We start from the raw sequence: 16379 nt of genomic DNA, 5'->3' as shown, positions 1-16379 counted from the left end.
AACACTTTGTGGGGCTGAGTGGGCGGATCACTTGAGGTCAGGAGTTTGAGACCAGCCTGGCAACACGGTGAAGCCCTGACTCTATAAAAATACAAAAATTAGCCAGGCGTGGTGGCACGTGCCTGTAATCCCAGCTTCTCAGGAGGCTGAGGCAGAAGAATCACTTGAACCCGGGAGGCGGAGGTCGCAGTGAGCTGAGATAGTGCCACTGCACTCCAGCCTGGGCAACAGAGTGAGACTCCATCTCAAAAAAATAAAATAAAATAAAGAACCCTGATTAAATAAGTTTGTTGTGCTTTTCTTTTGTTAACCTGTCTTTTGTTACAGGAGTGTTGGCTGTGCTCCTTACAATGAGTGAGGAAAGGTGTGATGCCCTTCTGCCCCTCCACGGCTCACTTCTTAAAAAAGTTCATTCTGTTTGGGGGTAGGCTGAACTTTTACAAAAGTTTTTCCTTATCTGAGTCACAATGCTGTTTCTCCATATATCCTACTCATTGACTCTTGCTCTATTTTCTGGAGCACGAAGAGTAACTTAGCCTCTCTTTTATAGGAACATTCTTCAAATGTTTGAGGATAGCTATTACATTTCTTCTGAGACTTCTTTTCTCCAAGCTACATATCCTCAGCTCTTTGTAGTAGTCTCACATGGTTCCAGAACTCTCACAATTTTAATTGACCTCTTCTAATACTCTTGGGAATGTCAATGTGATTCTTAAATGTGGTGTCCAGAGCCAAGCATGACACCCAACCAGCTTGACTGGTCCTGAGTACATTGGGGCTCAGCCAGTGATTGAGAGCAAGGATTCTGGAGGCAACCAAACCCGGGTTTATTTCCCATTCTCACCACTCACTAGCTGAGTATACATGGAGTTGCTGAAACCTCTCTGAGCCTGTTTTTCCTCATCTGTGAAATGGAAATAATAATGCCTATATCAAAAGGCTATAATTAGAATTTGATGAGTCTGTGAGTGTTCAACAGCACAGGGTATATTAGAAATGTTTACTTTTATCTCTGTTCAATTTCATCTCTTCTGTTTTGCGTATTTTAGCTCAATTTTGTCCCATTCTGTAGTGTTAATTTGAATGTTCAGTCTATTAGTCTTAGTGTTAGCTTTGTACTTTTTACAAATTTTGTGCCTGCCTTCTACAAATGTCCCTGATTAAAAGACTAAGACAGGTCAGAGTTAAGTTTCAAGCCCTCACACATACCACCAGAAACATCTTCCAGGCATCATATTACTCTGTTAAGCAGTAGAGTTTGTGTATCATTGCTCAACTAGTCATACATTTATCTACCTATATCTCAAATGAGCCACATTTCTGGGCTCTGGCCACAATGATAACATAAAAAACTGTCCAATTTACTCACTTATTTTTACCAGAAAGATTTTCTTTTTACTCAAGCTTTCCAACCTTGCAAATGATTTAACTTAATACTTTTTACTTACTTTTCAAATGAATATTTTCCATCATTAACTTGTTCTAGAGGATTCTGCAATCTTTTCAGTTCTTCCTGTGAAAAAGAAAAGATATATCTTACAAATTGTCACCAGCTACTTCCAAGCAATACTATTCAAGCATAACTGTTAGCAAAATTGATACAACACAACATTAAGAGTTCTGGACTGCACTTTGGGAGGCCGAGGCGGGTGGATCATGAGGTCAGGAGATCGAGATCATCCTGGCTAACACAGTGAAACCCTGTCTCTACTAAGAATACAAAAAAATTAGCCAGGCTTGGTGGCGGGTGCCTGTAGTCCCAGCTACTCGGGAGGCTGAGGCAGGAGAATGGCGTGAACCCAGGAGTTGGAGCTTGCAGTGAGCCAAGATTGCGCCACTGCACTCCAGCCTGGGCAACAGAGTGAGACTCCAACTCAAAAAAAAAAAAAAAAAAAGAATTCAGGACTTTGCGATGGTTAAGCGTTTAAACACACAAAAATACAACATGATCCTTGATCAAATTAGAATATAATATTGTCACTCAAATTGTGTGATTTTTTTTTTTACTCACTAATGTTTCCTATTATTTTTTCAGAGTTTGGATATGTTTACATAGATCCACCCACACTCTTTCCAAATTCACTTACTCAACAGTATTGTCATTGCTGGTTGCTGGGTAAGAGACTCTAATGACTGCATGCTGCATTTGGCCATTCAGCAACCCTCCTCTCTTGTCTCTTAGTAACTCTTGGCAACCTCTTCTCCATAGCCCACGTGCTCAGACACACACATACACACATACACCATCCCTGAATTCCAGGCATTTGCAGTCTCTGTAATCTCATTTCTCTGGCCACAGAGGTGTGACAGGATTTGGCCCAGGTTCCTGGTGAGACTCCCTTCTTCAGTCTTATCAATCATGGCAGGATTTAAGGAAGACTCACAGAACCCTGTTCCTGGGAAGACCACCATTCCCGGAGGCCACGCTATCTACCATACCATTTACCACACCACTTACCCCCACCAGAAATTGTCAAAGTGACCAGTCCCAAGGGGAAGCCGCAGTTAGAAATAATTATTCAATTACATCCAAAAGACCATCAGGACTAGTCTCTACATGATTATAACCCACCAGACACCCAAGTCTCCTAGATCACCTCTCCCATCACGCAATCTCTTAAACCCATACTGCATTCCAGAATGTGGCCTAATCACCCACTTCTCCCCAATCCTTCCAACCTTTCCAGTGGGTCCTTTACAGTCTGTCATCAGCAAAATCCTGTATATTCCCCAACTTCTTTGAATATACCCTTAATTATGTTGTTCTAACTAAACTATGCCTCACTGTTCTGGGAAGCTAAGTTTTTGTTAGAGCAAGAAGAGCAAAGAATTGTTCAGAAAAGAGGTCTAGTATATAGAGGATTTTGCAGATGGAAAAGTTGGCTGAGTCCCTGAGCCCACTTTCTCTCCTGCAGTCCTCTTAAGAGGTGGCCATTTCTTCCCCACATGCTACATACTACACGGTGTGGAGGTTGAGTGGGACCCTCTTTGCTCCTCATTGCTGCTTTCAGATCTTCCCCACTCCTACAAAACCTCTGGAAACAGGCCAGCTGCCAGTCCTAGCCATCTGTCCTCTTCTCTATCTATCCTAACTCCTCAGGGGATCTCAGCCGGTCTCACAGCTTCTATTTTACATTTGTACTTGATCTCTTCTCTAAACTTCACTCTTCTGCATCCACCCTGCCTACTTGACAGTTCCATGCACATGTCTGACAAGCATCTCAAGCTCAAAACCAAAATGTTGATTTCCCTGCTTATACCCTCCTACCCAAGCCTCCTTCTTCACAGCTTCTTCCTCATTTTAGCAAATGGCATCACTATTCACCAAGCTATGAAGAGTTAAACCTAAGAACCAGACTTTACTCATTTCTTCCTCTTACCATTTATAGTCAATCAATGAGCTAATCTTATTGACCCCACTTTCAAAATATATTTGGAACTTGGCCACCTCTCAGTCTGGTCTAAGCCAACCATGGTAGTCTTCTAATTATTGCCCTGCTTCCTATGTTAGGCTGCATCAGTCACTTCTCCTTACATCAACCTGAGTGGTCTTGTAGTACCTGAGTTTTCTTTTTTAATTAGAGTATAATTTACAAAGTATGAAATGCACCTTATAAGTGTACAATACAGTGAGTTTTATCAAATGCTTCCATTGGTGGAGTTACAGCCAAAACAATATATAGAACATTTATCATTCCCAGGAAGTTCCTTTGTTCCCCTTTACAATCAATTTTCCTCTCCCAAAGGCACCCCTGTTCTGATTTCTATCTGTGTAGATTAGTTTTGCCTGTTCTAGACTTTCGTATAAATTTATCTATTCTCTTGTGTCCAGCTTAATTAACTCAACATTATATTTTGACATTTGTCCATGCTGTCTGTTGCATATATCAGTAGCTCATTTCTTTTTATTGCTGAGTAGTTTTCTATTGTATACATACACAACAATCCATTCTCCTGTTAATGGGCATTCTAATTGTGTTCATATCCATATGGCCTAGTATGAATAAAGCTGCTATGATCATTGCTGTGCAAATCTGTTTGCACAACAAGTCTGTTGGGCAAGTGTGTTTGTGGACGTGTTTTCATTTCTCTTCAGTAAATATCTAGGAGTGAAATTGCTACCTCATGAGGTAAATACATGTTTAACTTTTAAAGAAACTTCCACAGTTTTCTAAAGTGGTTGTGCTATTTTATATTCCAACCAGCAATGTAAGAGAAGTCTAGCTGCTGTACATTCCCACCAATATTCAATGTCAGTCTTTTTCACTTTAATTATTCTCCTGGATTTGTGATATCTTACTGTGATTTCAACTTGCATTTCTCTGATAATTAATAATGTTGATATTTTTTGCATTTGTTTTTAACTGAGTTATATGTCTTATTTTTTGAGCAGTAGTAATATTTCTTCCCAACCAATATATTTTGACAAGCAAATCTTTTCATTTTGATGCAATGCAATTTATTGTTTTATTTTATTTTTGTTATTTAGTATTTTCTGTGTCCTAAGAAATATTTTCCTGCCCCCAAATATAGTCTCCTATATTTTCTCTTAGAAAATGTATAGTTCATTTACATTCAGGTGTATGGTCAATTAATTTTTGTGTGTGGTGTGTAGTAAGAATTGAGATCAATTTTTCTTCATATGAATATGAGCGTAAGTCTACTAAATGGGGCTTCCATATAAACTATTGTTTTTCTGATACCAAAAAAAAAAAAAAAAAAGATTCAGCTGGCATGTGGCTTTTAATGTTTGGTCTTCCTTCTTCTTCCTGCCTGGATCATAGTAGTGAAATCCAGGGTGCAAAAGCCATTGTGCCTATAAGGAGGAAAACCACACATTAAAGATAATAAAATAGAAAGACAGAAGGTACCTAGGACCCTGATGAAACCATGGAGCTGCCACTTCAACTCTGATCTACCAACATCTGAACATACTTGTCATGCAAGAAGATCAACCTACTAATTTCTTGATTCATCATAGTTAAACAAATATAGATAAGTGATGTTTTCTTCTTCATAATTCAATGGTTTTCCATCACTTTTGGAATGAAATCCAAACTCAAAACCACGGCCTATAGAGCCCTATGTAGCACGAACCCCCACCTACCTCTCTGACCTCATTTCCTACCACCCTCTATACTACAACCCACACTTGTCTAGCCATATTGGTCTCGGGGTGTTTCAGAAACAGCCACAGTTGCTCCCTTTTAGATCATTTATCTTCGCTGTTCCTTGTACACCGAACATTAATTCTGTGCACAATTACAGTCAACATTACCCTCACATGGCTTCCTCACTTCATCCAGGTGTTTGCTCAAATACTGCCTTCTCAAAAAAGCCTTCCTTGATTGAACTCTCTAAAATGTCACCCATCACTTGTGGTATATTTACCATGCTTTATGCTCTTATTCACTTCTTTATGATCTTCATCACTTCCTAATGTATTTGTGTTTGATTGTCTCCATTCACTACATTGTAGGCACCATGGAAGTAGATTTTTCGTCACATCCACCACTATATTTTCAGTGCCTAGAATAGTGCCCAGCACATAGTAGTTGCTCAACCAATGTTAATTATTTAATCTTTACCTTAGGATTTGGAAAAGAACTTCAGTTTATTCTTCTGGATTTTGGAGTGTTAGGATTTTGAAGTGTGAGGGACACTGGAACTGTGACAGAAGTATTTGCATCTGTGACAGGTACTAACTGAAGGAAAAATATAATACAGCAAAGAGGATGCAGACAAAGGAAAAAGAGCCAAGAGGCCAGAGCCAGGGTGATGCTGTGAACATCTGTTTCAAACTGAAGCTTGAAACCAGCACATTGATGGACTTTTCAGTTTTATCAATAGATTCTACTTATTTTTTATTTTATTTCATTTCATTTTTTTTGAGACAGAGTATCACTCTGTCACCCGGGCTGGAGTACAGAGGCAGGAGAATCGCCTCAGCCTCCCGAGTAGCTGGGATTACAGGCACCCACCACCGTACCCGGCTAATTTTTTGTGTTTTTAATAGAGATGGGGTTTCACCATGTTGGCCAGGCTGGTCTTGAACTCCTGACCTCATGATCTGCCTGCCTCGGCCTCCCAAAGTGCTGAGATTACAGGCATGAGCCACTGCTCCCGGCCAGATTCTTTCACTTTAAAAAAACACTTTCAGTTGAGGTTTCTGTTTTGTTTCATTGTTGTTTTTTATACAAGTGAAAGAATCCTGAGAAGTTACCATGTGAGCCATAACCTAGGACTAGTGAATACAAAATTCTAAGATGAGCCATAGCATTATAAAAATTTCAGAACTAAGCTGTTGTTTGCTTGCTTTGTTTTGGCCATGTCTTTTTTTAAAAAATTTTATTATTATTATACTTTAAGTTTTAGGGTACATGTGCACAATGTGCAGGTTTGTTACATATGTATACATGTGCCATGTTGGTGTGCTGCACCCATTAACTCGTCATTTAACATTAGGTATATCTCCTAATGCTATCCCTCCCCCCTCCCCCCACCCCACAACAGTCCCCGGAGTGTGATGTTACCCTTCCTGTGTCCATGTGTTCTCATTGTTCAATGTTTTGGCCATGTCTTTTAAAAATGTCTTTTTCAGAACACTGACGGGGCCAGGTGCGGTGGCTCACGCCTATAATCCCAACACTTTGGGAGGCCAAGGCAGGTGGATCCCTTGAGGTCAGGAGTTCGAGACCAGCCTGGCCAACAAGGTGAAGCCCCCTCTCTACTAAAAAATACAAAAAAATTAGCCGGGTGTAGTGGTGCGCTCCTGTAGTGCTGGACCTCGTCCTCCCAAAGTGCTGGGATTACAGGTGTGAGCCACGGTGCTTGGCGGTGAATTACTTTTTATGTATGTTGTGGTGAGGTAGGGATTGAGATTTATTATACAGTGTCTATATAAAACACTGTCTATTTTGCTACTGGATCTCTTTTTTATATAATGGAATGAAAGAGAAATACAATTTAGAATTTAGTAGTAGGGTATATTTGCCCCTTTTGATGTAATAGTACACTACTTTTCATCAACAATAACAACTCATAAGTCTTAATGAGGTCATTTGTTTTGCTTTGGCTGGTAGAAGCTTAAGCAAAATTAAATATTTAATTGCCACAAGGATTCTTTTTAGGCAGTTAGGACAATCATTCCCCACCTCTTTAACTACATGATCTATAAACATCTTTATTTTTGTTTTAACTCTGTTATCACATTTGTGATATTTATAGTAAGTGAAAGCAAATATCTACCATATAGGCAGAGTAATTATAATAGGTAGAAAGATAGAGATGATAGATGATAGATAGATAGATTATCCTTTGCAATCTTTAACACGTCACTTTATTTTTAGGGTAAAACTTACTCTTTAGTCCTATAGACTCTGGTTCCATATTCTAAGAATAAGCCTCCACATTTATCCTCTATTTTCCCCTACACTTCCTACCTATTTTTTTTTGTCATATCACACCGCACCTCCAATGACATAAGTAACAAATCTAGGTCATATATTGTCTCGTGTTGCTTAATAACAAGGATATGTCCTGAGAAATTTGTCATTAGGAGATTTCATCATTGTGTGAACATCAGAGTATGCCTACACAAACCTAGATGGTATAGCCTACTACACACCCGGGCTATGTGATACAGCCTATTGCTTCTGGGCTACAAACCTATAAAGCATATGTTACTGTAAGAAAATTATAACACAACGGTAAATATTTGTGTATCTAAACATATCCAAATCTAGAAAAAGCACAGTAAAAATATTGTATTGCAACCTTTGTAATGTTATGTTGTTATGGGTTGTATATGTGATCAATATTGGCCAAACGTCATTATGCAGTGCAGGACTGGAAATGGTCAGACTTGAAGCTGCTCTGATACAGAAAGGAAATAGTTTGAATGAGAAATCTTAACTATTCTTAAAAACCAAAGGTGAATTTTTAGGTTGTAATTTTTTCTTCCCCCTGCATCGTGATTAGAAAAGAAATGGAGCTACTGCCAGTCCTGGCACTTTCTCCTCCAAGATGTGGCTGTGGCATGCTTTCTTCTATTCTTTTTTTCTCTGGGGACTTAGGGTGCATAAAGAAAAGCATTTTTGCAATTTGTGCCAGCCACTCTCCTTTCCTTGGATATTTCATTGCAGAAAGCTTGCTGGGTGGGGAGGGCTTTGATGCAGTACTTTATTCAATATCTGAGTATCCACATTCTAGGAAATCATATTAAACATAAGGTCAATGACTAACAAGAGCTTTCTGAGCAGCTGCTCTGCTGACAATTTGGAGGATTGATTTCATCATTTGGTTATTTAAGCTAACTATACAAAAACACTTCAATTCAATTGGCCTGGAAGTTCCAAACCATGTCCTCATTTTCTCAGAGATGGATAAGCAAGTCAAATTACTCCACAGATCTTCACTCAGAGTTTCATCCTTTGCGAAAGCCTTGTTTTATTTTACTATTAAAAGCAAACACAAATAGCTCTATCCCATCATTGGTTTCTCTTGCTACTCCCATTTGTCTCTGATTTTATATCTGGCAATACCATTTTCTTACTAGAAAACAATGCCATTTTTCTACTAGCTCCCTGTTGCTGTCAGGATGGATTCCAAACTCCTCAGCCAAGGTCTGTGTGACAGGGCCAAGCCTGCCTCTCTCCACTCCACCTCATTGACCCCTGCACACACTTCTTCTCTGAGCCCAGTCAAATGATTCATCACAAAATCCCAGAACTCACGTGCCTACTGGACATTTCAGTGACAACATGTCTCTAACTCTTCTACTGATCCACACCATTCTTCTTTCGGGAAGACCCCAATTTTCCCCTCCTCCAAGCAGATATTTCTAACCCAAAAAGAAAGTTGAGTACCCCACCCTCCTTCCTCAGCAACCTCTGGTGATCCTTATTTTTAGTATTTACTCTTTACCTGCCTCCCCCACTCAGCTTTTCAAGGTCAGGGATGGTAACTTACTCACTTTGATGTGCCTATTCCCAGAATGAGTTATTGAAGAGGTGCTTGACATTATCTGTTGAATAAGTGAATGTGTTATTCTAAGAGGAAAAGAAACTTTAGTAGCTTAATGGCCCAAAAAATCCCAAGTAATTTTATATCATCTGCTGACTATTGTCTGCCTGTCAGATACAGTCTTTACTCTTCTCCATTCTTCCCTGTGTCTGAGAGGCTCATAATTTTGGACTTTATCTATTAGACCTTTTATTCTATGGCCCTGGGGGATGTTTGAGCAGAGGGAGGCACTGGCATGAGACCAGAGGGTAGCAGAAGAAAGAAGTTGAATATTTTTTCTCTCTGTTCTCGTCTCTTGCTGGAGCACAGGTTGGACATAACTAATGGCCATAGTTTCCACAGAGTGGCCTTTCCCACAAGATAGTGCATATTCCCATAACTGCTCCATTTTCTCACCCCTCCAAGACCTACCCTTTGTTCCTCTTCCTTCCTTTGCCCCATCCAACTATTGATAACACCAGATGCTCCCTTCTTCCTTGCGGCTTCTCCTCTACTCCACCACATCTATGTAAATAGTCACTTCATTAAACTCTCCATCGCCATTTTACGTGAGTTGTCTCTGAATCCAGAAACTTCAAGAATCCTAAGTTTCTTTTGTATGCCCTGTCTTTGCAATTCTTTTTCTATAAACAAATAAACTTAACTAATCATATTAATTAATCATATTATTTACCAGAAGAACATGTGTGTTTGATAATTAATCTTTATAGGAGAAGCTATCACTACTCAAGAACCTGAACCTGGTTCGGTTCGACTTACCAAATAATAGGACAATTTCTACTATGCTCTATTTGCTTCTTTTCTTTTAAATGTAGGCTAGACCTCTCTGCAAAATACAAGTTGAATTATTCAAGTACAATCCAGACACACAGCGTTCCAGAATCCTTAATCCCATTTCTCCAAATGAAGTCTGTGTTATGAGTGGCAAAGGAATCTAGGCTACACTGTTATGGTGAAAAATTACTATTTCCCACTGTTACAAGAGTTGTTCTAAAGTAACTTGGGTGTGAAACTATTAGAATGAATGGTGGGTATTGAATTTTGTTCTTTTGTGTCTGGCTTCACCCTCCTGTCTCAATCCTGCAGTCTTTTCTTCTGTCACAGACAGTGAAATAGCTAAGAGGTTAGACAAGCCCATCACTGTGGCTGCTTAGTCAGCTCCTTGACCTGCCCAATAATAAAACACTGTTCTGGTTTGTTTTTTATTTTTCCTCCTTTTTCAATCTCTACCGCTTCTATTGTCTAAGCAAGCAGCGTATGTTCTTTGGACAGGTTTAAAATCAGAAATCCAATCAAAATTGCTTTTTCTTTAAAGTACACTTGTTCACTTGTTTCTAAATGCCAACCTTTTAACTTTTCTGACTTACATCATGATCATTTGATCCCAGCATATCCCAGAGCATTTAAGTTAACTTAAAATGTGAAAACAATCTGCAGTTTACTTCACTGTGTAGCTGTGGGTGACAAAACCTGTGCCACTTACATAAATCAGGTTTTTTGTGTTGGAAATAATTATATATTAACCTAAGGGCAACTATTTAACAAGAATTAAAAACCGAAATCACTTTTGATGCTTTTGACCATTCAATAATTTCATTATATATTACCAGGCTTCCTCACCCGCTCCCCTCCATCCGTTTTTTAATGGAAGTGTAATAAGGGCACTAAAAACGGGGTTACTAATGTTTGCATAATTTGGAAAAGTAGAAGACATAAAATCTATAGTAATTTTAGCTCCGCATCATTAAACATGAAATATTGATTATTGCTCTTTGCAACAGAATTTATGAAGCTAGCTAGGCTGCTGTGTCCACATTAAGTGATTCTGATGCTTTGCCCTCAGACCTCAGTGGCTGTAAATGATGCTCCTTGGTGACAACTGGGAGGCTGGTATTCTGATCCACAGCCTTAAGAGATACATTTCCCAGATTAGACCAGGAATGACCCAGCTGCACAGCCCAACTTCAGAAAATTAAATTGGAGGGAGTCCAAACCTCTGTTGAAATAACTGTGTGAATTACAATGCTTCCACAGGCCTTGTTATAATGTAAAAGTGCTTTACGATTTACTGCCATTTCCCTTCTATCCCTGCTGTGAATATGGGCATTAATAGTCATCTCATATATTTAAAGGCAAAAAGGCATCAAAAATAAAAATGCAAGATTCATGTATTCTCCCTTTGGAAAGCAAGGACTAAATTCCTTGTTTTTTTTTGTTTTTTGTTTTTTGTTTTTGCAAAAGGAGCATACATTTTGTTTATGTATTATGCATTAATGTTTTCTATGCCTGGCAAACCTGTAAATTTCACACAGAGAAGTTACCTTGCATCTAAACACGAATTTCTTTGGGAGGAAAAAAATGGCAAATAGGACATCAACAGCTCATTTAAAGGATTCATTCAGTTAAGTTATAGGCACATGAAGCATACATGAGGTAGTAGTCTTAAAAAGAGATTTGCCTGTTTCTAACACTTTAAGGACATTTTGAATGTCCAACAACATTCAGAAGGACTGTGATCTTACAGCAGTAATCACTGAGTGAGGTAGTCCTGGGCCTTATTACACTTGTCGACAGTGGACTTATTAACATTACCTGCCTTCTACATTGTAAACTTAGAAACTTACAAACATAAGATGTGCCTATGAAAATTGAAAATTGTTGTGATAGCTCATTATTCTTGTTTGACCAATCAGGCTATGTTCATAAACATTAGGACATAAAAGCTTTTGCCTGCCACATGTAAAAATGTCAAACACCCGATCTAAGTGGAAACATAGCAAGTATAAACCTAATTTGGACTGGTTAAGTCATTGTCCCTGGTAACCTTGGATCTGAGATAATTTCAGTCCCTGAGATCTTCCAAGAGTAGATGGGTACTTCTGGAAGGGTACACTTACAGCTAGATCATTCAAGCCAGCTCTTTGCCCTAATCTGAATAAGCACCAGAAAACTGCAATCCACTCGCACTGGATCCAGGATTGTTAGACAGGATAAGCCAGCCCAGTGCTATTGTGAAAAATACCCTTCAGGCTTAAATATTCCCCTCACCTTTCCATAAGTAGTACATGGTCTCAAAACTTTTGCTAGTTTTAGATCATGACATTCAAAAACTATCATTATAGAATGAAGAACCAGCTCATTACAAGATGTCTAACCACTTCCATTAAATCTAGGATACCAGAAATTGAAACACTACTAGTAAAATTTTTTAAGTGGTCTCTTTGCTCAATGTTAATTCAGCTTAACAGCAGGACAACTATAAAAATACAACTGAGATCAAAATATAGGTATAGGCACAAGGGTGTAGATATTTTTACATTTCATATATTTCTGCCTTCTGAGAAAATTATCCTAGAGACCATGCTTCAAGATGAGAACACAAGTACAAATAAGCACAGAAGCCAACAAATAAATACCTCTCAGAAAGCAGACAAAATAGCAAATGTGGATATGTGAATCCATACACCAACTCCAGGTTTCTTGCACCAAAGCACAAAAACAAAGTGCAGGCAATCAGAACAACATGTAACTCCCAAATTGTTTATACCTGATTCTGGAATGAATTTTGTTGTAGTGTAGCAAACACCATCCAGATTAGATTTTTTTGCTTAGCCGCGTTAGAAAATGAGTTTGCATTTCTTATATATTTACTAAGTGATGTTGTGAAGAAGCAATCCAAATGCATGCTGGTAAGAGCTCCTAAAATGCCCTGCAGCCCCTCATACCGATCTATCTCCCCCTTTCTATCCCCTCCACTACCACCCTTGTTCAGGGCCTTGATTCTTCTCTCTGGGACTATTTCATTGTGCTACCTAATTGCTTTTCTTTAAGTACATATTCAACAATTTAAAACATTATTATTATTATTATTATTGTAGAGACAGGGTTATACAGGCTGGTCTCTATCTCCTGGCCTCAAGCAATGTTTTTGCCTTGGCCTCCCGAAGTGCTGGGATTACAGGCACGAATCACCGTGCCTGGCCCATCTCCAATAATTTAACTTTTCTGCTCATAAACACTACCGCTAACTTAAACAAAAACAATCTTCAGGATTAAAAACATTCCTAACTCCCTAGCCACAGGATTGCTTCTCTTATACCTTCTGAAATTCTTCAAAATTCATTTGAAATGTGATTTTATATATTTTAGTATTTCCTTCTGCAACTAATTCTATATCATTTCTTTGAACTATTTTTATTACTACTAACATTAATTGAATTTTACTAGGCTCCAGGCATGTTGCATGAATTATCTCTTAAAAATTATCACCGAAGCCTTATAAAAATAGCAAAATATGCCATTATTATTCCCATTTCTTGGATAAGAAAACATACTTAGGAGAATAAGTAACTTGTCCAAGGTCTTATAGAAGAAATGAGGTGCCAATATAATAAGCAGTCTGATTGCAGAATCTAAACTGTATCATCTGCACTCTTTCTTTTCCCATGAATGACTTGGGACTTACACCAGTGTGAGTAGCAGCAGTATCTCACTCATGGCATTTGTAAAGAAGTTGTAATGTTCTGCAAACTGCTCGGATTTATCATTTAAATTAGATGTGTCACCTAATTACTATCTGATCTTAGAAAGCGACTCCTTCCCTTTAGATCTCAGTTTCATCATGTGTAAGATGATGATGGCAATGCCTACTATACAATACTATGTGGGGATTAACTAAAATAACATATTTAAAGATGTTTTGTGTACTCTAAAGTGCTGGTCATCCATAGAGAGATTCCTTAAGTGTCACACCAAGGATAGCAATTATGTCTTTCTTGTCTTGTCATTCCTGTAGTGCCCAGCTCTGCTCCATTCCTGTGTAATCTTGGGCTGTGTGACTCCTTTGAGTCTCAGTTTTATCATCTGTAAAAGGGGACACTAATTGTACCAAATTTCAAAGCTTGATGATTAAAAATTCAGTCTTGCACCAGGCAAATAGCAGGTGCTCGATGACATTAGTTATTTTAACTATGACATAGATTTTTATTATTATGTATCTCAGCTTCCTCAAAACATGGATGTTAACCTAAGTATCTTCTCCTGGTTCACTCTCAACCCATTTCCCATTAGTTACCCAGTTTTGCCAAATGGCCTCTGGAACACCATCTACTTCTACTGTCCTTATTTGAAAACTTATTGCCTGCCAGAAGGAGCAACCTGAAATGCCAAACTCATCAGGACAGTCAATTCCTTGGAACCTTTCTTGACCCCCCTCACCTAGCAGATAAAGCCTAAGCCCCTGGGTCTGGCAGGACTTCATACTAAGTTCTGAGTGACATGCCCTCTCTTTCCATCCCCAACCAACTTAATTCTCTTGGAACATAAACGTGTCATCAAAACCCAGAATAAGATCATGAACTCAAAAACTTGGGATGAGTCAGTCCAGATGTGGGTTTAAATAAATCAATAAGAGAATCTTTTAAAAAAGAAAGAAAAGGGTCGTAATATATTGCAGTGTCTATATTATCATTAAATAGCACAGCATTACCTCAATTATCTGGAGAGCAGTCTCTAGGAGAGCATTATATATTGGAACAAATCTCTATACCTGGATGTTAAGTCCTATCTGTCCCAGAAGATCTGTCACACAGCTCTCAGCCAACCCCCACCTATTTTACCTGAAAGTTTTCATTTAAAGCCCTCTTTAGGAATGATTCTTTCCCACACAATAATAGTGGGAGACTTTAACACCCCACTGTCAATATTAGGTCAACAAGACAGAAAATTAACAAGGATATTAAGGACTGGAACTCAGCCCTGGACCAAGTGGACCTAATAGACATCTACAGAACTCTCCACCCCAAATCAACAGAATATACATTCTTCTCAGCACCACATAGCACTTACTCTAAAATTGACCGCATAATTGGAAGTAAAACCCTCCTCAGCAAATGCAAAAGAACAGAAATCATAACAAACAGTCTCTCAGACCACAGTGCAATCAAATTAGAACTCAGGATTAAGAAACTCACTCAATGAGCTGAGATCACACCACTACACTCCAGCCTGGGTGACACAGGGAGACTCCATCTCAAAAAAAAAAAAAAAAATCTCTCAAAACGGCACTACACAGAAACTGAACAACCTGCTCCTGAATGACTACTGGGTACATAAGGAAATTAAGGCAGAAATAAATAAGTTATTTGAAATCAATGAGAACAAGGACACAACATACCAGAATCTCTGGGACACAGCTAAAGCAGTGTTTACAGGGAAATTTATAGCACTAAATGCCCACAGGAGAAAGCAGGAAAGATCTAAAATCGACACCCTAACATCACAATTAAAACAAGAAAAGCGAGAGCAAACAAATTCAAAAGCTAGCAGAAGACAAGAAATAACTAAGATCAGAGCAGAACTGAAAGAGTTAGAGACACAAAAAGATCCTTTAAAAAAATCAATGACTCCAGGAGCTGGTTTTTTGAAAAGATCAACAAAATAGATAGACCACTAGCCAGACTAATAGAGAAGAAAAGAGAGAAGAATCAAATAGACACAATAAAAAATGATAAAGGGGCTATCACCACTGATCCCACAGAAATACAAGCTACCATCAAAGAATATTATAAACACCTCTATGCAAATAAACTAGAAAATCTAGAAGAAATGGATAAATTCCTGGACACATACACCCTCTCAAGACTAAATCAGGAAGAAGTCGCATCCCTGAATAGACCAATAACAAGCTCTGAAATTGAGGCAGTAATTAATAGCCTACCAACCAATAAAAGCCCGGGACCATATAGATTCACAACCGAATTCTACTAGAGGTACAAAGAGGAGGTGGTACCATTTCTTCTGAAACTATTCCAAACAAATAGAAAAGAGGGACTCCTCCCTAACTCATTTTATGAGGCCAGCATCATCCTGATACCAAAACCTGGTAGAGACACAACAAAAAAAGAAAGTTTCAGGCCAATATTCCTGATGAACATTGATGCAAAAAACCTCAGTAAAATACAGGCGAACCGAATCCAGCAGCACATCAAAAGGAACGATTCTTAAACAAGCTTAATTTTATTATTTCCTAGCTTGCAGGAAATAAAAGAATTCATAAGAATGTGATTATCAGAAAACATGAATGAGATAAGGTGATCACAGATTCGATGTGGGGGGAAGAAACAAGAAACTAAAAACCAGATCCTAAACTATATTTTCACTGAACCCATATATAAAGATTTCTACTGCCTGGAATGTCATCTCCTGTTGAAATGTCTCCAAGTTTCCTCATTTGATGTAAGCTTTCACTCCTCGAACTCTTACAGTTGGATGTGGCTATGCTGGGTAGAGCCCTTATGTTGCCCATATAAGATGTCTGGTTCTCCTTACGTAGCCTAAATGTTGGGAGCAGAATC

General features: G+C 38.6%; 1 protein-coding gene across 2 annotated transcripts in view; it reads right to left on the bottom strand.

Annotated features, from left to right (window-relative positions):
* Positions 1 to 16379, bottom strand: part of IQCJ (IQ motif containing J) — a 189240-nt gene that overhangs the window by 18515 nt on the left and 154346 nt on the right. For both annotated transcript variants that reach the window (XM_009239468.2, XM_009239469.2), the window contains exon 2: positions 1449 to 1513. In XM_009239468.2, the coding sequence (XP_009237743.1) occupies positions 1449 to 1513 (65 nt within the window). The remainder of the gene's footprint in view (positions 1 to 1448; positions 1514 to 16379) is intronic.

The sequence above is a fragment of the Pongo abelii genome, chromosome 2 (genome assembly GCF_028885655.2).
Source record: "Pongo abelii isolate AG06213 chromosome 2, NHGRI_mPonAbe1-v2.0_pri, whole genome shotgun sequence".
Classification (NCBI taxonomy): domain Eukaryota; kingdom Metazoa; phylum Chordata; class Mammalia; order Primates; family Hominidae; genus Pongo; species Pongo abelii.
Note: the sequence above shows the minus strand (reverse complement) of the source record. Positions and strands in the feature narration are given on the sequence as shown.